Below are 23,264 nucleotides of genomic sequence, written 5' to 3'. Positions count from 1 at the left end.
TTTACCGTAAACATTTCAGGTGTGGAGCTAAAAGTAACAGGATAGTTGGCAGAATACCAGCTAGTAGAGTTGTTCATTGTAGATTTACTTTTATTCAGCCAAAGCTGTATGTACAATATAATAGATTAAACTTGTGTTGCAATAAGTTAATCTCCGTCGGTTTTCATTTCCTTGGGAATATGATCTAAATACAGAATATAAAAGTTAAAGCCCTCACTCGGGACTTTTTTACTAATACCTTCGAGCAGCAGTACCTTAGAATTATAATTAGGCTGAAATGTTGTATCTACTTTTGTTTCCATCTTTTATTAATTCTCTAAGCGATATTTTAAAATCAAAATTGTAAATTTTAGATTTTAAAAAATTAACATGGGCTTTAGGGTTGCCATGTTGGTCCACATGTTTTATTTACAGCGTGGGTTGAATGAAAATAGAGAGGTTTACACAATACATACTTTTGGTCGAGTTTTCGACCACGGGGCGAGCTCTCTACTGTTATTTATGTTGATAGAGTGCTACAATATTTTGTTTACTAATCAACAAATAATTTAGATAAAATTTCTGCGAATAAACTTAAGTGTAGCTGAAAGTTGTACTTAAGTTGAATAAGGTATTTGGTTGAGTAATACAGTAGATAAATGAGTGATAATGCTTACTGGCAAATCTGTGGGTGCATGCATTTCATTTAAGACCAAAATTGTGAAAATCGGTCGGGAAGAAGAGGCGGCCGACTCGGCATAGAAAACCCAATATTTTTTAATGCATTTATTACTACTTTGAAACGACCAGTATATGCCATACACATGTTGATTCTGAAAGGGGGGGGGACGCCAGGTGACGTCACAGTGTTTTCGTCCTGTGCGCCGCGACGCCGCCGTCCCCAGTATCAGTGTATCAGTGATCGGCGACGCTATGGGGCCGGACGGCCAAATCGTCTCTTTGGAGTTCGAGGTCTTCGGTGAAGTTCAAGGTAAGGATGACTTGTGTGCCAAATTCCTTAAATTGCACCTGCGACGTCTTACGGATCTAAATACGATAGTTTTTAAAAGTGATCAAGATTGTATTGCCAAAAAATATACGGTGTTATTTTATTTAAACCAGTAGGATTGATTTTTACTACATGTCTATATTTTCGAACCCTTTTGGTATGAAACTTTTGGAAAGAGACATAACTCATAAAAATTGTTCGGAAGTGAACTTTAATCATAGTTAGGTGGTATAGTTGGAATATAGCAATGGCTAACCGGAATTTATACGAGAAATTTTGTAATTGTTATTTTCTAATTATGTACAGTATTAAAAAAATATGGTTATAAAATAAATAATAACTTGGAAATTATTTAGATGAGGGTGACCAAGAGTTCATTAGAAACTAGATTTTTACCTGAAAATAATGGTGCAACAATTTTTCTGCTGCCACAAAAACTGAATTTACTACGATTTTTTGCATTTTATTTCTTCAGTATTTAGACATGTGAGGTTGGTATAGGTTGGGTGTTATGCGGATTCGTGACTGTATAAAGTGTTTTGAAGTTAGGTTAGATTAGGAAGGTAAAGTTTAGGTTATTATGAATCGAGTTGTTGATTTATATTATCTCCAGACTGTTTTTGCACTTTGTAAAAAGTACTAAAAACAAGATAAATAACAATTTCAAAAATGCTGCGCATTATATATTTTGTGCTGCGCATTTTTGAAATTATTATTTATCGTGTTTGTAGTACTTTTTACAAAGTGCAAAAACAGTGTGGAGATAATATTAAATCAACAACTCGATTCATAATAACCTAAACTTTAACTTCCCTAATCTAACCTACCTTCAAAGGACTTAATATAGTGACGAATCCACATAACATCCAACCTACCAACCTCACATGTCTTTTTCATCTTATAAAACCAATTTTAAACTGTCCGAGAAGTTTGGTTGGGTTAGGTTAGGTTAGAATGGTGTCAATTTGTTGTTTATTCATTTTATTATTCCTTCTTCAATTTTCATAATCCAGTCCCCAAATCCAGATTAAATATGTCCGACCTAATGTAGAGGTGTTTATTAATGTTAATTAATTTTAATCAAATAATACATAAGTTATAGCCTACTTAAATTAACGTAGTTATCTTTCTAAGTGTGGGTTGTGAGTGTAATAGGTATTTACATTAAAATGGTATATAATCAATCAATAAATGTGAATTGTGCTATTAACTTCGATTTTACAGTGTAAACATTGTAGTGCAGATTCAACGTTCCTGATAAAACATTAAAATAAATTTCAAAAAAATCTTAGTAAATTCAGTTTTTGTGGCAGCAGAAAAATTTTTGTACCATTATTTTCAGGTAAAAATCTAGTTTCTAATGATATATAAATTACTATAGAACTCTTGGTCACCCTCATCTATATAATTACCAATAACCTTTAGTCTACTGTAGGTGAATATACTTGTTAAACAACTTAATGCGACCTAATGAAACCTTATTCAGGTAAGGTAGTTTGAAAATTCATTAAGATTCCCAGTGAAATTAATATTACTTATATTTTGGACCTCTCAGGCCGTAATATTTTTATAACCTATTTTCCAATTTATAATAAAACAATTTAACAAGTAAGTTTTGCAAACTTTACAAACGTTGTAATACTTTTTATTTGAAATTCATTTTTGGTTCAGGTAGGTTTATGATAATTAGTTTTAGAAATACTTTTGGGGTTATTGACCTGTCTCTTTGATTGTTGGATGGCAAAATAGATGTATAAATAACTGACATGCTTAGCTGAAAATATGCTATGCTATATTCGTATATAAAATAACAGCAATTTTTAAACTTCATATAAAATGTCATTTGCGTATGTATCCATAGTATATTTGAACATTTCAAACTATGTATAGCAATTTCACATTTAAGCTTACGCTTTGAAAAATCATTGGCTTCAGCTTTAATTTAAATTCTGAATACTGTAGTAAATTAATCGGGTTTCAGTTTAAATAGAGGGAGAAGTGGTCCTATGAATTTTCCGTAAAATCATAAACCTAAATAATCGTGTATCTATTCTTTAAATTGTATTTATTAATTTTACTAGCAATTTTTGGTTGTTAAAATAATTATTTTCTGGTTTAGATATATTAAATACATGTTTTTTGCAATATAAACCTTTTTCTCAGTTCGTGTGCATCGCAGGGAAAATATCCGCATAATATTATAAAGATAATTTCCTGTAGACGTGCAAAATCTCTTTATAATTTAAAATAGGATGAAAATTAAACACAAAAAAATGAATATAAACTTTTAAAAAATAAAAAAAGTTTTGAAGTAAAAGTTTTCATTAGCAAGAGCCTTATTTATGGGCGTTGCCTTGCTGGTGACGAAATAACAAAGAAATATAAACAGAAAATCAAAATAAATGGAAGAAATTCATATGTTTCATTTACAGCGTGGGGTGATAATAGAGAAGTCTGTACATGTCATATTTTTGGTCGAGTTTTCGACCACTGGACGACCTCTAGTGTATAGTAAAACAGCTCAACACAGAGTATGTGCTTCATTGTTTTGTCTGATGTGGGATCAGTAAACATCAGCTGATAGTCTTCGTCAATAAATTTTCCATGGTCTTGGCGAGGGAAGGGAATATAGGAACTACTTTTTATCTGACCGTTGTTTAGATTATGTGAGTAATTTGTTGACAAAGACCATGATTCGAAAACATGTATACATATACTAGTTATTTTCAATCTTCTGCATTTGTTTTAGGCCGATACTTCACTAAGTACTGCAAAGAAAAATGTACCGACTTGGGTATCGGCGGATGGGTGAAAAACAGCAAAAGAGGAACTATTGTTGGCAAACTGCAGGGCACCAAACCGAACATTGAGGAGATGTAAGTATAAGAAATCGGTAGCTACACGAATTTTCTGGTTTTGTCTTTTACATTTGAAGTGTCATCATTCAACACAAGTTTTGCCATTACAACTTTCACCTAGCTGACACAAGCTGATTAAAATTATTGACAAGTGTAGTTTCATTAGGTAATACTTGCTGATATTTCACGTATACGCTTCGCCGCTGTAAAAAAAACTGAAATAACCAATTGCTCTGAATTAACAGAAACCCCATTTAAGTTCAAACTTTTCCAAATTCTTCTCTTAGTTTTTATTTTCAATCCGGTATGAGTTTTGCATCAGGTAAATGAATTAACAATGAAACACGTTGCTCATAATAGACAGTGTCAAAACAAATTGCAGTTAAATTTTTTTTTCGGTATGATGGATAAAAATCAATAAAACAATTCTTATTAGCTCAATGAATAGTTTAATAGTGGATGCCTGGCAATAGCCTATGTCGAGATAACAAAATAAGATACCCCGGTCTGTAGATCATCTTTGGACAACATTTTAGATGAAATATTCATGTCAGTCAAGTGGTTTTCATATGATTAAGTTACAACATAGAATGAAGAAACATTGGCTGTCTAATTGTCTTATAAGTATGAATATCAATCTATTTTCTAGTTGCATTTGACTGTTGGCATGCATATCAGAAAATCAAAAATAATAAAAATCAATAAATAAATACTAAAAAAATTAAAATACCATTACCATTTTATTTATTATAGAAATCATAACTCAGCACACTTGTTAATATTTCAAGAGACCCATGAGTTATTTAACTAATCTTAAAAAGGATGCATAGGTTGTAGATAAAAAATGAGTGTAGGAGTTTTGCCAACGGGTATCAGGTAGAAAGGGTCCCCATCTATGAATTCCACATACTGCGGAGTTTTGCCAACGGTTGTGGGTTGCGCGAGAGGGGGAGGGGAGAGAGAGAGACTACACGTGACCGTGAGGGTGGCTTCCGCTAGGGGTGGACAAACCAGGCAAGATGCTGACTGTGTTCAAAGTAATGGAGTTATGCACCTCTGACTGTGAAAGGAAATGTATTGAATTTTTAACCTAACCTAACCTAACCTAACCTAACTTAACCCACTGCGACAAGCGCATAACTGCCAAGCGTAGACAACCCTGACAATCGCTCTCCTTCCCTCCGTCACACTCTTTCTCCCACCACCACCGTTGGCAAATCTCCGCACCAAGAGGTGGCCGAAGGCATCCTCCCCATCTACCTGACACCCGTTGGCAAAACTCCGGTTCCCATAAAAAATAAAATAAATTCCTATTTAATATTTCAACTGACACATATTCTTTCTGGATTATTCTATAATTATATGGTATTTGTCTTTTATAAGTATAGACAATAATAGATTAAACATAATATAATTGTTAATTATACTCAACTATCTCTTCTCCAATGGATAATAAAACTAAAATAAGAAAAACTTTACATTTTTATTCACACTTATTAAAAAACACAAAGATAACAACAACAAGAACAACAACAAAAACCATGAGAGAAATAATTAGCTAAATGAAATATTCCTGAACCTAGAACAGACCAAGGTACATTAACACTATTATTTAGATTGGACCGAATAACAAAATAGGGAAAGTGTAATATTAAGACGTAATTGTATTTTGTCATACTATTTCAAGAGTATAAAACAGTTAAATGTGCCCAAATAAGTGATTAATTACAACCTAAATGTGCTTACTACGCTTATTATTCGAGTCATGCGAACCATTAACGCATGGATGGCAGAACATGGTCTCTCGCTCGCTGTGAGCAAAACTGAGATTGTGATTCCGACTAAAAAGAGGATTGACACCATCGTGCCTTTGATGGTGGGGAACGTTGAAGTCCAAACCACTCGTGCCGCAAAGTACCTTGGGGTCATGGTGGACAGTAAGCTCAGCTGGCGAGATCAGATCACCCGTACGGCGGACAAGGCCGCTAAAATGGTTTATTCCCTTAGTCGGTTAATGGCCAATGTCGGAGGTCCGCGGTCCAGCCGCAGAAGGCTGTTGATGTCTGCGGTCCAGTCCGTGCTCCTGTACGGTGCGGAAGTCTGGGCAGACGCTCTCAATAAGGAGATATATAGGATGCGGCTCGCCCGAGTGCAGCGTCAGGCAGCACTAAGGGTAGCATCTGCCTATCGAACAGTGTCCGAACCCGCCGTCCTGGTGGTTGCTGGAGTCATCCCCGTCAAACTTTTGGCAGCGGAGAGGAAGGCAATTATCAGCGCCGTGGGGAGGACCAGGCAAGAATTGAGGAACGCACCCGGACCTTCCAGCTGTGGCAGGAGAGCTGGGAACAGGAGACAAGGGGGCTCTGGACCAGGCGACTGATACAACAAGTCCAACCTTGGGTTAATCGGCGGTGCGGAGAGGTGAACTTCTACCTCACCCAATTTCTGACGGGTCACGGCTTTTTCCGGTCGTACTTGTTCAGGATGGGCAAAGCCGTGTCATCCGATTGCATATACTGCCCAGGCATTCCCGATGATGTGGAACACACTTTCTTCCACTGCCAGCATTGGGAAAGGCCCCGCCTAGAGGCTCAACAGTTCGTAGGACTGCTGTCGGTGGACACGGTCATACCGATGATGATGGAGGGTGAGGACAATTGGACCTGTGTGTCACTTTACATCCAGGGTGTTCTCCGCGCCAAGAAGCTTGACCTCGACCGGGATGCGGTTTAGGTAAAAAAAATAAATAATGCCAGAAACGGTGCGAGCCCTGTGGGCTTAGGTCACATGTTGGCCTGACTTGAAGTAATGTGACAAACAATTCCAGGTCTGTGTCCAACAGAGTAGAGGGGGTTTTTTAGTGAGTAGTCTGTGATAAACTCAGGAGTCTCACACTACAGGCTGGCTACCTGTGTGCGTAAAGGCATTTTCCCTCCTCGCCCTAAAAAAAAAAAAAAAAAAACTACGCTTATTATTATAGGTAGGCCTACTCCATTTATACACTCTACAATGTAACTATAATAATACATTTTAAACGCAACGTTTAATTGATTATGCAAACTGTTCCCAGCCTTTGAATTAAAATATATATATAAATTCAATACACTTTATAATCTACAAACTCAAACACGTGTTTTGGCTAAAGGTGTAGTAACCCCGTCGATCAATGGTGTATGAAGCAACGTACAATGTTGGCGACCCTGACTGAAAAAGGCGCCAATTTTTTTTGTAATAATTGGCACCCCTGCTCGGACATCTGGCATAATAACTGTTATTAGTAAATATCACACGACAACACAAGGTGCGCCAGTTAACTTTGAAGAACAAAGAGCAAGTGTAAACAAGTATAATGCCAAATTATTACACAGATTGATCCAAGGCTTTCACTTCCGTCCAATATTGTTTCTGGTTTGAAACAAATCCAATTGAGTGGACAATTATTCTTATTGTTGGTTTATCCAGGATGTTTTTGTAGCGTTTGTATTCATTTTCATGACACTTGTTGCATTTTTATTTTATTCGTTTTTTATTTCACTTAGGTATGTAATATTTCATTTCATTCATTCATTATTTAGTATTAAGTTTCTTAAAATATGTTAACTTTTGTTCATACATCTTTGCTATTAATCACTCCTCAGAAAGGCTGGCCTAGTATTCATTAAATTTATTTATACAATTCCATTAACCTATGTTCAATTAATCATTAATAATATTCATTCCATAGCCTATATATTTTTTGCAAAGCCCACAACTTAGTTATTTGTTAAAAATGTAAGAGAATTGCAATACATCAAAATTTCTTATAATATAATTTCAAAATTAGTCCTTAAGGAATTAAAATTCAAGTAAGCAGTGATCCATGTGTTCAACAATAGACGACCCATGTGAACATCCAAATTGGAGAAGACTGGGAGAGAAGGGAAGCCATAGTTGAAAGTTGAAACTGTTAAAAGAAGGATTCTAGATTTCATCTGAGTTAAATTAATTATTTTCATCAAGAAACCCCAGTTTATATTCAAGTTATATTACAGTCAACCTCAAGAGGACTAACTCCAACATTATTTTTCAAAATTAAGTATAAACTTTTCTTTTAAACTCACTTAAATTCAGTGCACATTGGACTTACCTTTTGGACAACCTCAAAATTTTATTTTCATTGTTGGGATTTCGTAGGTTTAACACATTAATTATTTGGACACTATTTAATTTATTAATTCTTAGCATTCAAACCAGCACGACACCCTACCCTGAGATATAGCACATCTAAATTATACTAACTTGTAAATTTGAACCTTGATTTCAAACTTATCTTCTATTTTATTTTAATTTCAGCCCACACTCCAATGTCAGTCCTTTCATTACAACGTAACTTAGCCTTTTAAATTGCATTGCATGTTTGTTCACTTGTTTCAATAAAATACCTTTTGTTATTTTATATATCGCTCTGTTATTCCACATAGAATAGGCCTAGCCTAAAATGAATATTGTGAGGTGAGTTTACAGGGAAATACACATAAGAGTCGATATGTACACAAGGATTTGTTTGGAATGTTGTCTACACTACCACTTTGTGCACTGTACTCCTGTACTTCGCTGTAATATGCATACATATACAGATGACTGCTATAGCATTTTTCGTACTCAATCAGCTCATAGAGCGTTTGATGCTGTACACATAGATCTAGGAAGAATAAGTATGTGATGAATGAAGCACGGCCTAAACTCGAATGTTGAGAAATGCATCGTGATCCGCATTGGGTCAACACACAACACACACTTAGTTCAAACAGGATGGTGATGTAGATATTCAACTTGGATGTTGAAAAGCTTAGTAGACCCTGTCTGAACTCTGGGTTAGGTTCTTGACAGTAGCCTCCCCTACTCTGACCACATCATTCTCTCAGTTCCTCAAATTACAATGGGAATGCTGCGAGAACTCTACACTTGTATAAGTGTACCTCCGTACTACTATGGTCTGTATGTTGGAACCTGTCTACCTGGGGCTGGCTCGGGCCTAAAACCATTGGCCAGTCCTCAGATAGACGGGGACAGGAGACAGGTTCCATCTCACAGGCTATAGTAATTATACTAGCATATTGCGTAATTGTATCCATAATTTTTTACATTTCTTACATTGTATGGTGATAGACAGCATGTGACAATGTGATAATATGAACAATTGGAGCATTCTCTTACAAATAGGGCGAAGTGAAATATTTTTAACCTTATCTCTTTTCTATTGCATTATTATGTTATGTGATTTTTAATAAACATTTTAATCATTCAAAAATGTTTTTAACGCCAATTTTTTACCAAAAGGCTTACATAGTATGTTTTGGGATATTCTTGTGAAAAGTCAGTCAACATAATGTTAAATTACAACCGTGTCAACGTAAAACTCTAGTAATCAGCATAGTGATAGTGCTTTAACTATGTCTGCGATACCTAAATGAGGTGTTAATTTGCATTTAAGGAGAGTAATGAGTTAAACACTAGTTTAGATCAGTGCAATAGATTAGAACTGTATAGATTAGATTAGTTTAGCTGTATATAATCTCAATATATGAAAGCTCAGTTATTGTTTTCAATATCCCACTAAAAGAAGCTAACAAAATTGTTATTCTTGAAAACTCTGGTGACATAAATACATGACAGCGATTAGATTGATTTAATTTACAATGGTTTAGGGGTACTAATCATTACCCCGTTTAAGATTTTGGTTGTTGGGGTTACAGCAGGATAAGGGAAATTTGGTAAAAATGTGTAACGTGTAAATAGCTTGATGAACCGTCAATTATCAATCATCCGTCCCTGAAGTTCAAGAGGTTAAAGGCAGAGTACTAAATATATTAACCATGGTTTTCTAAAAGATAGTCATAGGTTAACAACCGAAGATTCAAAGGTTCGATGGGGGATTTAAATATTAAATCCACTGAAGATTGCTTAATCACCTTCCCACAGGGAAATCATATTTTACCACCCAATAGTCTAACTTACAGTTTATGACTTTGCATTCAATGCAATGCAAACGAAGCCGGACTTAAGTTCGGCAGTCGGTGATTTCATATAATCAATCGTCAGTTATCTACAGACTAAAACCTTTTAAGAATAGCTTCTAGCCACTACCGCTTTGCCCATTTTATTTATTGGACTCTTTTAAAATACCGTTATCATCTGAGCTCATCATTCCCTGTAGGCCTACGGCAATGGCACAATGGACTTGCAAGCAGCAGTCAGTGGCAGGTCTATTCTAGTAGGCCGACCCGGCATTGTTGTCGTCCTGCCAGACTCGGCTTGGGCTTGGCAACTTCTCTGTTGTCATGCAATATTGTTCTGGGCGATCAATAATGGAATTAATAGTTAAATTTCTAGCTCCCCAATGTGAACAGTCTTCCCAATGTGAAAGTGTTTGAAAACCTCCCACAGAAATCACAAGAACAACACTAAATACTTAAGGAAGTCGAACCATGTACATCCATTCCATCTATAGGCAAGAATGTTTCTTTAAAACCTTTTTTCTCAGCTCGTGTGCATCGCAGGAAAAATCTACGCATACTGTTGGAAAGATATTTTCCTCTAGATGTGCAGAGTCCCTTCATAAATTAAAATAGGCTTAAAATAAGGATAAAAAATGGATTTAAAGTTTAAAAAAATTAACATGGACCGTAAGGGTTGCCATGCTGGTGACGAAATAACAACGCAAAACAGAAATCAAAACAAATTAAATAAATTCCAACCACATGTTTTATTTACAGCGTAGGTTGAAAATAGAGAAGTCTCTACATTACATATTTTTGGTCGAGTTTTCGACCACTGGACGACCTCTAGTATTGATAAAACAACCACTTCCCCACGCGTCGCTCACCCAATCACTTGATCGATTTACGTCTGATTTTTTTCCACTAACTATACTTCTTATAAAAGTGCCTTATTCAAATATGAATCTCCGATATGCTCCAACAGATTGATCAGAACAGATTTGATCCCTTTTTCACAAACCATAATGCACCTTTAACCATTGACAGCCACGAATATTATAACAGAAACGGGATGGATCATTAACGTTAACAAAGTTACGTCACTGAGCCGAATGTCTATACTAATAGCCGTAGTCTTTCATATGGTTTGCACGTTCTTTTATAGTTCCATTGAAATAATAACAAGTATACTTTCTAGCCAGTGACGTCATGTGTTTATGTTTATGATCCATAATGTTTGTTTCTGTTAAATATTCGTTGGTCCACCCACAATGGAGTGTTATTCGTAGCTAAATCTTAACCCTCGGATCCTGCTTCGTAATATTCCTCTGATCAGCACATGACAAAGCTATTACGACTGAACATAGCATATGTTCTAACAGCATCCTCGGTGGGCTCTATATCCACGGAATCTGTACGATACTCACCTACGGTTAGTAAGTATAGGGGTCCCCGGCTGCACTTTACGTCCTACACTCATTCGAATGAAAATATCGATCGATATATCGATATATTATTTGGTTAGTTAGGTAAGGTTAACCTAACCTAACTAACCAAACGATATATCGAATGAAACAATCGATAAATCAATATTTTCATTCGGTTGTTTCATTCGAATGAGTGTAGGACTTAAAGTTAAGTGCAGCCTTGCCCCCTTCTTACATACATACAATATAGGAACAAATTCATCCCAAAGACTGCCAAAAGTTCCAATGGACAAGGAATAGTTATTTGTGTAACTAGTGGGCGAAGTAATCATATATATTATATAATTAGTCTTTCAAAGACTGTACAACACGTTTTTAGGTTAGGTTAAATCCAAACATTGAACGAAATGGCAAAAGCTGCACCAGCTGATCGTAGTCTTAATACAGTATCTTGTGTTGCCAACTTATTTCCAAGCGTACACGGATTACGTGCATAGTAAAAGCACGCTGTTTTGTGTTGTTTGGTTGGAATACTGGTGTGCGCCAAAGTAAAATGTGTGTGCTAAAGTACTACTGTACTATAATCTATGCAAGGAAGCCCACTTTGTCGGGTACTGTAGGAAAATGAAGCTGAAAATTGTAGTGTTTAAAGTCATAGTTTCATTTTCTTACCCAAGATGTTATGTTTCAGGGTGGCATGGTTGTCCAAGACAGGCAGTCCTGGTAGTGTAATTGATCGTTGTGACCTAAGCAACTTTGAGTACTTAGCACGACAGGATTTCCGGGGATTCAGTATTCGTTTTTAAAAATATTGTCTTAAGTCTGTTTTATTGTAATTTATTAAGTAAATTTTGTAAATAAAATGTAAATTTTTACACTTTCTATGCTTTTTGTTTGTTCTACTGATCCCCGCTTACTTAGGCCATCCACGACATAGACCAGCGACTGGTTCATGAAGAAAACAAGTAAAACGAATACTGTACTTGTCAAAACATGTTGCCTTTTTGCTAATAAAGTAGACTGTATGAAGGGATAATGAATTTAATTTTTGGTTACAACAAAATAATGTTATGGACTTTTGGTTTTAATAAAGTTGGTTGTACAATTAAGTTTAATCTATTACCACACATGAGGTTCTGATTTGAAGGTCTGGTAGAGTAGGCTATGTGAGTATGGCCAGAAGATTCATCTGATGAAAAGATAGCTTCTTCAAATAATAGTTTGTGTGAGCATACACAATTTAAATTCAAATTAAAGGGGTTAAGGTTAGAAATGCACAAAAAAGTAGTTAATAGAATGAAACAAAATAAGATAAGGAAAGAATTAAATTGCTACACAAAAACTATATGAATAAGGTAAAAGCACAGTTTAAAGAAGGGAATATTTACGTTTATTAATTTGTACTGTTGTATTGTTGTGGCCAAGTGGGGATTTTGCAATATGCTCTACACAATGAGATGTCTGGTTCTTATATGTTATAACGATGCTTTATCCATGCTACAACATAGACTAACCAACACTAGTAGACTTCTCATCCCATTGTAAATTTTAAAGCTCGGTTTTCGTGTCTAGTTCATGTTAACTAATGATGACGAAATTTTGTTTATATTATTTTAGTGATAATTTCATGATTTGTGCTTTACTGTTTGGTTATATATAACTAGAGGACGAGTTATTGTTTATGATTTAGATTGTTTTATATGGTTAAACGTGGTTTTAAATTACTGAAATAACAAGAAAAACATTTAAACAAATCACAGTGCACCGGACAGAACTGACAACAAAATTGGCTTCAGCTGTTCCATAAGGATGAGAAATCTACTTAGGGAGTATACTGTTATCTATGCCTATAATAAGTAAATATTGTAAAAGTGAATATTGTAAATTCTATCGAATAAGGGAGATAAATTTACTCTATATCAGTCCGCTCCAACGTTAGCATCATAAAACACACGCCGAAACAGGCCTCAAAACTTCCGCTGCTGGTACGTAGAATGAGTGCTGCAAAGTAAGTAAATGTAGTAATTAGCTACTTTGCTGCTATCATCCGTGCAAAGAAACCTGCTTTTTCAGGTAACTGCAGGAAAATATTTTTTGTTTAACTTACTACCTATTTACGTTATTGATGGTTCTATAATGATTTGTGAGCAATATCTCGTACCATAGCTATATAACCAAACAGTAAAGCACAAATCATGAAATTAAACCTTAATTAATAGAAACAAAATGTCGTCAACACTATAGGGATCAGTGTCACCGTACATGAACTAGAAACGAAAAACGAGCTTCAAAATTATTTACAGTTAATATATGAATGGGATGAGAAGTCTACTTGTGTTGGTAAGTCTATAATCTAGGCTAGCGTTATGCAGCGTCACAGGGGGAGAGAGGGAGCCGTATTAAAATAACTAAAAACTCGTTACGTAACATGTGGATGGCCCTAATGCTATTTATGAACCAAAACCATGGATAAAACATACTCCCGAAGGAGTATGTTTTATCTATGGTTTTATCTATGGCAGTGCCAAAACCACGGCCACCTTTAACTCCAGGCCATGGCCTGGCAGAATTGGCAACGTTGCAAGTAGGGTTGTTTAGTGTTAGACGTCCCATAAGATAATATGACAGACAGGTGACATCAACTCATTAATTTGCACTTTATTGATTTAAATTTATGAACATAAATGTATTAAAATTAATATTGAAATTAAAACATACAGAATTGAAAACCAAAACAATATGAATTGAAAATTTAAATCTGTACAATTAAAGCGGAGTCAATATTTTCATAGTCCAGTAACCAATCTTTCGTAAATACACAAATTATACCATTATTAGCTGCTTCCAAACAAAACAGCTGTTACAACCGTGGCCTGTAGAATTGGCAACATCGCAAGTGCTGTTGTTCAGTAACAGTCGTCCCATAAGATAACATGGCAGCCAGGTGACATCAGCTCATTAATCATTTAACTCATAGCTCATTTAACTTTATTGGTTTAAATTAAAATTTATAAACATAAATTTAATATGAAAATAAAACATACATAATTGAAAACCGAAACAAGTATGAATTAAAATCTATATCTGTACATTTTTAAGCGGATCAATATTGTCATAGTCCAGTAACCAATCTTTCGTAATAGCTATTTACCTAACCCGCCATGTTAAACTTCCCTATCCCAAGCGTGATGTATACAACTTCCTTACTTCTCGAGTGATGTAAAGTATCAAAAACTCACTCGGTGGTGTAAAGAAACCCATTTAAATAACATTGAGTGCTTAACTTAAAAAATATAACTCTATGGAGCCAACGACGTTCAACGCTAGAAATCAGCTGTGCGCTTGAATGTTATTGTTATGCTTTAAAGTATTTTCCTACCTAACCTAGCTTTTGTTAGTAAAAGAACGTTACTGATAGAAGATGAGTGAAATGGATAATGAAAAATATTGTACGTAAACCCATGTATATTGTCGGGTCAGGTAAAATCTTGTACGTTACACGTTACGCAAGAGCGTGTTTACATCACTTCGGTAAATTATGCAACTCGCTTCCGCTCGTTGCACAACATTCACCTGCGTGAAGTAAAAACGCTCTTACTACACTTGTAATGTAAATAGCTATTACCTTACAAGTGTAGTAAGAACGTTTTTACATCACGCAGGTGAATGTTGTGCAACGAGCGGAAGCGAGTTGCATAATTTACCGAAGTGATGTAAACACGCTCTTGCGTAACGTGTAACGTACAAGATTTTACCTGACCCGACAATATACAGGAGGAGGAGGTTACGAACAATATTTTTCATTATCTATTTCACTCATTTTCTAACAGTAACGTTCATTTACAAACAAAAGCTAGGTTAGGAAAATTCTTCAAAACATAACAATAAAATTCAAGCGCGCAGCTGATTTCTAGCGTTGAACGTCGTTGGCTCCATAGAGGTATATTTTTTAAGTTAAGCACTCAATGTTATTTAAATGGGTTTCATTACATCACCGAGTGAGTTTTTTTCCAACTTTACATCACTCGAGAAGTAATGAAGTTATATACATCACGCTTGGGATAGGGAAGTTTAACATGGCGGGTTAGGTAAATACACAAATACCATTAGCTGCTACCAAACAAAACAGCTGTTACAACACCACTTGCGACGTTGCCAGTTCGAAGGCCGCGGCCTGGAGTTAAAGGCGGCCGTGGTTACAACCCTACTTGCGACGTTGCCACTTCGCAGGCCGCGGCCTGGAGTTAAAGGCGGCTGTGACCAGAACAGACCACAATCTGTTTTAATATTTTAGATTTAGTTTGTAATAAAATATAGTAACAAAATATAGTACTTACTTTACATCGGCATTCAAGTTTATTGAGCGGAGCGAAGCGAAGCGAGTGAAGCTCTTATACTACACTCCTGCTTTTGTTTTACAAATACTCCTCCTGAACGGTTGAAGCAATCTGCATGAAATTTAGCACAGTCATAGTAACCAACCATGGGAAGGTATAAATCTGAAATGGTACAAATCGGACCACAGGGCTTTTCCCTATGTGAATTTAAACTTTTAGAAATTTAACATGTGCCTTATGGGTTAATTGGTTGCCATGACAGTATTTGCAAGATAACAATAAAAAGGCAAACAAAAGTTGTAACATGTGTTTACCAATAAATCATCTAAACTAGCACATTGCAAAATAGAGAACAAAAGGGAAGAACAATCGGATTGATACCGTTAAACATTATTTGCTACAAAATGTATAACCAATAAGGATTATGAACCATTGGCTTTTGATGTTACAAGTAAACATTTTTCATTTACGTTAACCAGACGTACAATTTACTTTGAATACTGCACATAGGGATTCCAAATTATGTGAACCAAATAAACTTTGGATACAGCAATTAGACATTACATTAACGTGAACCAGATGCATTATTGGCTTTAGATACTGGAAGTATAGATATCTCATTTACAAGAAACAGAGACATTGGCTTTGGATACTTCAAGTAGACATTTAATGTATGTAAACCAGATGAACTGTTGACTTTGATACTGCAAGTAGACATCCGATTTACGTGAACCAAATGTGCCATTGATATTAGATACTTCAAGTAGACATTTAATTAATGAGAACCGGATGAACCATTGTTGATGATTGTTGATACAGTATTGTATAATTATATATTCTATGTTTCCATTCCTCTATGTATCTCCATTCCCCTTCCGTTCCACCCTCCAGTTTCATTCCAACTTCACACACTCTTCCGTCAACTCCTCAACATGTGACCCTGTGTATCTGTTGTGACTACAATGTGGTTTTATTAATAAACTTGTGTTACTAATTACACACTTGTTTTAATTAATTAATATGACCCATAAACATGGCGTCAGGTTATGTTGTTAGTTTTCACTTGTGTGAACAGTAAATTCAGTGCTAGTCAGCAGATTAAAGTGGATTAGTTTTAGGTTAGGTTACGCGAGAATTGCCGTAAGTACCTAGCATAACCTATTACTCAGTGTGGATAATCTTCATTGAAGAATAAATTTCAGTAAGAACTGTCAAATTACCGTAGTAAAATGGCTTCCTCATCATCTAGCCCAAATACAAATGCCAGTATCGATTCAAATATAGGCCCCATAAGTTTAGAAGGAAACCTAGCCCAGAATTGGACGTTTTGGTATCAACGTTTCAAGATATTCCTAACTGCCTCAAACCTTGATAAAGAGGAAGATGAACGGAAAATTGCAATCCTTTTGCATAATTTAGGTGCAAAGTGTTTCGAAATTTTCAATTCCTTTAATCTAGACTCTAATTCATTAACCAACTACAACACTGTGGTAGATAAGTTCCAGGCCTACTTTTCCCCAAAGAAGAACTTGACTGTAGAAAGACACAAATTCCTCACTAGAAAGCAAAATCCCGGTGAAAGTTTTGACTCGTTCTTCACAGATTTGGTTAATAAAAGCTTAAACTGTGAATTCAAAGAACTTCGCGAAGACCTAGTGCGTGATGTAATGATATGTGGCCTCGAAAATCAGCATATGAAGGAAAGACTTTTACGGGAATCGGACCTCACCCTAAACAAAGCTGTTGCCATATGCAAAGCTGCTGAACTGTCGTCAATTCAAATTAAAGAAATAGAAGGAGCCCAAATTGCCCAAGTTAGTGCCTCAAGCAAATTCGCCAAGCCTAAAGTGACACCCAGCGCTCATCAGTCAAATAGCCAGTCTAAGTTTAGGCCTAATCATAAGAAATTCATTAATAGTTGTAGAAATTGTGGTAGAAATCATTTAGTGAATCAATGTCCCGCGTATGGTATTGAATGTTTTTCTTGTAAGCATAAGAACCATTTTGCAAATTACTGTCAATCTAAGTCAAAACCAACTAATAATCAAATCAAAAGCCAAAATAGGCCTACAAAGTCCTTCAAAAAAGTAAATGAAGTAAATTTTGATGAACTAAATGAGACTCAACCTAGTGAAAACCTAGATGAAAATAACCTACACCTTGAGAATTTCACTATTGAATGTGTGAATCATACTCAAACTTCTGCTGATTGGTTTGAAAACGTAGGAATTAACAGTAAAGTTGTCAAATTTAAACTTGACAGTGGAGCTCAAACTAACCTAATTTCGTTTTCACTTTTCAAAGAGTTAGGTCTAGATCAGAACATAATCTACAAATGTAACGTTACTGTTTCATCTTTCACGGGACAACAAGTAAATGTCATTGGTAAAGTTGATATAATTTGCAAGGTTAAGAACAAAACACACTTAATCTCTTTTGTAATAGTAGATATAAAATGTACACCATTGTTAGGCCTAGAAACCTGCTGTAGCTTAGGTCTCATAAGTAGATCAGTGAATTCTGTAACAGTTGAAAACGCTGATGACTTTGTTTTCAAAGATTATCAAACCATGTTTGATGGTAACTTAGGTACAATCCCTGGTGAGATTAAATTAGAATTGTGTAGTAATTATGAGGCTAAAGTTGAGCCTCCAAGAAGAGTCCCTTTTGCTTAGTTGGAGCCTTTAAAAAATGAGCTAAACAGAACCCACGTAGCACAGATGGTTGGGCCAACGTTGGCCAACTGTGGAACAGTTGGTCGATGGTTGGTTGGAGCTTCCACAACCAACCAACCGTTGTCCAACTGTATATCTCGTAGTTGGGCCAACCAATATTTACAACTGTGGACCAACATTGGTTCATTGTTAATGAAATACATTAATATGCATTGCTGGGTATCATACATCAAGCCAACCGTTGTCCAACCGTTTTTCACTCCGTTGGACCAACAAAAGATACTTTTGTTTTTAAACGATGGTCCATAGTTGAGTTTACACGACTTTCATTCTCTGGGTCTAGCTTTCACAACATAATTATAATAAAATATCTGGTTTTACAATACCTTTATCAGTTCCAAAAGTTTCCAAAAGTTTTTGGAACTGATGAAGGTATTGTAAAACCAGATATTTTATATATTACAGTTCCGGGGCTACAACAATGAATTTTAATAATTATAATAATGCAAATATTTTTTAAATTAATATTCTTTAACTTATTTGCAACAATTTAAGGGGAAAGAGTAATTAATCATATAACAGTTAATTATAATAGCATTATAATAATCTAACGGTAATTAATTAATCTATATTCAAATACCAGTATCCTCTCTAACTCCAAAAAAATAAAATATAACTACTTATGATGCCTTAACAGATTAACAGAATAATATTATACTGTGTAGTATCAAAAATGTTTGAAGTATTGTGACCATTGCAACTGTCGGCTACTCTTTCACCACTTGAAAACTCTCTTTATCAACGATCACAGATAGCTCAGTGGTAAGGTAAGAGGCTCATAAGTCGAAGGACCCGGGTTCGAGACCCGTCTGGGCCAAAAAATTTTGTTCTAGCTTTTTTTCAAAATTTGTTTTTATGAACTATTTAATCAATTTACTCAACTAATAATTATGCTTTACGTACTAAATCTTTATTATTTTGTGTGAAATAAAACGGTTGGGCCATTGTTGGACAATGGTTGGCTGGAAAACAGTTTAAAGAGGTGACATTTCTACCGTTGGCCAACTGTGTGGCTCCACAATTTACCAACGTTGGCCCAACCATCTGTGCTACATGGGAATGGAGAAATTGGGCATAATAGTTAAAATAGACGAACCTACTGAATGGGTACATGGTATGGTTTTAATTAATAAAAAAGGCTCTGGTCTTAGAGTTGTACTAGACTCCAGAAATCTAAATAAGTATTTAAAGCGTCCCCATTGTCAAATTCCCAATGCAGAAGAGATTAGTAGTAAGCTAACAAATTCTAAAATATATTCTGTTCTTGACGCTAGTTCTGCCTTTTGGATGTTTAAGCTTGATGAAAATTCAAGTAGGTTATGTACCTTCAATACACCATTTGCAAGATACAGATTTCTACGTATGCCCTATGGAATCAGTTGTGCCCCTGACTATTTTCAATCTAAAATGACAGAGTTATTTGGTAATATTGAGGGCGTAGTGTGCTATTTTGATGATATTTGTATTAGTGCGGCTGATCAAAAATCTCACGACGAGCGACTTCGTAAAGTCTTAGAAATCGCAAAGGCTAACGGCATCAAGTTTAACATGTCCAAATGCAAGTTCCGTGTGCCTAAAGTTAAATTTGTCGGGTTTGAGTACTCAGAGTGTGACGTTTCTCTAGACTCCTCGAAGGTTCTTGCGATACAGCATATGCAGGTCCCAGCTGATCGCAAAGAGCTGGAAAGGTTTCTTGGCGTGACTAATTATCTATCTAAATTCATCCCTAACTATTCAACAATAACAACACCTTTAAGAGAGTTGTTACGAAAGGATGTTGTTTTTCGTTGGGATCAGCCACAAGATATCGCGTTCCGGAAATTAAAAGAGATTTTGGTCAGCCCCCCAGTCTTGTGTTATTTTGATCCAAAAAAAGCGGTGACATTGTCTGTTGATAGTAGCTCAACAGGTCTAGGAGCGGTGTTATTGTGTGATAGTAACCCAGTGGCCTATGCATCAAGGTCATTGACTCCGAGCCAGGTAAATTATAGTCAAATTGAGAAAGAAATGCTAGCCATAGCATTTGGTTGTACCAGATTTCATCAGTACATATTTTCTAAGAAAATAACTGTAGAGACAGACCATAAGCCCCTAGTTAGCTTATTCAAAAAGCCTTTGTCACAAGCCCCTTTGAGACTGCAAACTATGTTGCTAAAAGTGCAAAGATATGATCTTGACGTGATCTATAAGCCTGGTAAACTTCTGTATATTGCAGACACCTTATCAAGGTCATCCTTACCCTTTCAAACTAAAGAGGAAATTGATCATACAGATGATGATATAATATGCCAAGTTAATTTGTTCAAAAATAGTTTACCTATTTCTCAAGAAAAATTTAGCTTGTTTATTTCTAAGACAGATGAGGACAGTACTTTAGTTCAAGTAAGAGAATTTGTTAAATCTGGGTGGCCTGAAAACAAAAATAATCTTGACAATTCTGTAAAACCGTTTTGGAACTTGAGGGATAGTCTCCATGTAATTGACAAACTTGTGTTTAAAAATGATAGATTAATAGTTCCTCACAGTTTGCAAAAAGATATGTTAACAAAACTGCACGAAGGTCATGTTGGTGTAAGTACATGTGAAAAGAGAGCAATAGTATATTTCGTACCAAGGGCCGAAAATGAGGTTTTGCCGGCTCGAGATAGTTTTTAAGTTCGAGACGAAGTCGAGAACTTAAATCGATCGAGAGCTGCAAAACCATTTCGGTCCGTGGTACGAACACTATTTTTCACCACACTATACACTATTACCACTATTCACCACTATAATAATGCACACTGATAGTCAACACAACTACAACTTTAAGGTTATGTGAAGAAATAATTTGAGGAATCAGCAAAAATAAAAATAAATAGTTGCTAGGCAACGGTGATGGATTTTGATTGTGTATTTAAAATGCATTCATTAAGTAAGTAAGCGGACAGCTGACTTTGCGGCCCCGGCCTGTAAAAACCTGCTCGGTCCCCAAATTACGATGACAGCTGGCATGGCCAGCAAAACGTAACTTTCAGCCACCAATTAACGTATGTAATACAGCCAAAAACATCATAGTGTGGTGAAAAAAATATTTTTCACCACACTATCATGTTTTTGGCTGTATTACATACGTTAATTGGTGGCCGAAAGTTAGGTTTTGCTGGCGATGCCAGCTGTCCATAATTTGGGGACCGAGCAGGTTTTTACAGGCCGGGGCCGCAAAATCAGCTGTCCGCTTACTTACTTAATTGTGTTATTGTCACCGTTGCCTAGCAACTATATATTTTTATTTTTGCTGATTCCTCAAATTATTTCTTCACATAACCTTAAAGTTGTAGTTGTGTTGACTATCAGTGTGCATTATTATTGTGGTGAATAGTGGTAATAGGGTATAGTGTGGTGAAAAATAGCGTTCGTACCACGGACCGAAATGGTTTTGCGGCTCTCGATCGATTTAAGTTCTCGACTTCGTCTCGAACTTAAAAACTATCTCGAGCCGGCAAAACCTCATTTTCGGCCCTAGGTACGAAATATACTATTGTATTGGCCTAGTATAAAGTCAGACATACAGGAGTTTGTAAATAATTGTATGACATGTGCTTTACATTCCCCCAATAACTGTAAAGAACCAATCCTATTTCATGAAATACCATCCCTGCCATGGTCTAAAGTTTCAGCAGACCTCTTTGAATTAAAATCTGTGCACTACTTAGTTGTAATGGATTATTACTCTAAATACATTGAATTAGTGTCTCTAAATGATATTAGCTCAAAAGGTGTTATTAACAAATTAAAGTCAATGTTTGCAAGACATGGAATTCCCCAAATACTAGTAACTGATCCAGGTACTCAGTTCACTAGTCATGAGTTTCAAATATTTGTAAATAGCTATGAATTTAGTCATGTCTTATCGTCACCAAAGCACTCCCAGTCCAACGGACAGATTGAGTCAGGAGTAAAAATAGCCAAAGGTATACTGAAAAAATGTGAACATTCAAACACAGACCCCTACATCGGTTTACTCAATTACAGGAACACTCCTAAAGGTAATTTACCTTCACCCGCACAATTATTGTTTTCGAGAAATTTAAATTCATTATTACCATGTTCAGCAAAGTTCCTGGAGCCAAAGGTCACAAAACCAAACCCCAATCTTGTAAATAAAAGAAAACAGTCTGTACAAAAATATTATGACAAACATGTTAAACCTTTATCAGAGTTGAATGTAAATGACAAAGTTCTTTTTAAAAAGAACCTAGATGGTCCTTGGTCCCCTGGTAAGATAACAGCTTTAGGAAATGCACCCCGTTCTTATGTGGTAAAGGATGATAATGGTAGATTGTATAATCGCAACAGAAAGTTTTTTATTTTATCTCCAACTGACAATCCCGATGAAAATGTAAATCCATCTCTTCCTAGCACCAATTCTAAGGATCCTAATCATAAAAACCAGAGTCCCACTCCCAACCAACAAAAATGTCTAATTCAGCCCAGTCCTTTGATTCCTCCCACTCCCAGTGGTCATGACGAAAATAATGTTATCCAAAACATGGAGGGTTATGTGACTAAAAGAGGTAGAACAATCAGAAATCCTAGGAGACTTACATTTGATGCTAACTAGTACTTCATTGTAACCTAACTAGATATGAGTAGGCTGAAAATGTTTGTTTAGTTCTTTCACATATTCTTAACAGTAAAAGTAAAAAATTTGTTATTTGTTGATAAGGGAGATGTTGATACAGTATTGTATAATTATATATTCTATGTTTCCATTCCTCTATGTATCTCCATTCCCCTTCCGTTCCACCCTCCAGTTTCATTCCAACTTCACACACTCTTCCGTCAACTCCTCAACATGTGACCCTGTGTATCTGTTGTGACTACAATGTGGTTTTATTAATAAACTTGTGTTACTAATTACACACTTGTTTTAAATGACCCATAAACAACCATTGACTTCGG

The 23,264-nt window shown here is 35.7% G+C and overlaps 1 protein-coding gene across 1 annotated transcript; it reads left to right on the top strand.

Annotated features, from left to right (window-relative positions):
• Positions 1-875: 875 nt before the first annotated feature.
• On the top strand, positions 876-12,131 carry LOC128986616 (acylphosphatase-2-like). The gene is made up of 3 exons (XM_054407070.1): positions 876-970; positions 3,738-3,864; positions 11,943-12,131. The coding sequence occupies exons 1-3, from the start codon at positions 913-915 to the stop codon at positions 12,055-12,057; spliced, it is 300 nt and encodes a 99-aa protein (XP_054263045.1). The 5' UTR covers positions 876-912; the 3' UTR covers positions 12,058-12,131.
• Positions 12,132-23,264: the final 11,133 nt, after the last annotated feature.

Source organism: Macrosteles quadrilineatus, unplaced genomic scaffold (genome assembly GCF_028750875.1).
Source record: "Macrosteles quadrilineatus isolate MER2022 unplaced genomic scaffold, UCM_ALF_1.0 Scaffold_2__2_contigs__length_208266976, whole genome shotgun sequence".
In the NCBI taxonomy this organism is placed as follows: Eukaryota; Metazoa; Arthropoda; class Insecta; order Hemiptera; family Cicadellidae; genus Macrosteles; species Macrosteles quadrilineatus.
The sequence above is the reverse complement of the archived record's forward strand: the minus strand, read 5'-3'. Positions and strand labels throughout refer to the sequence as shown.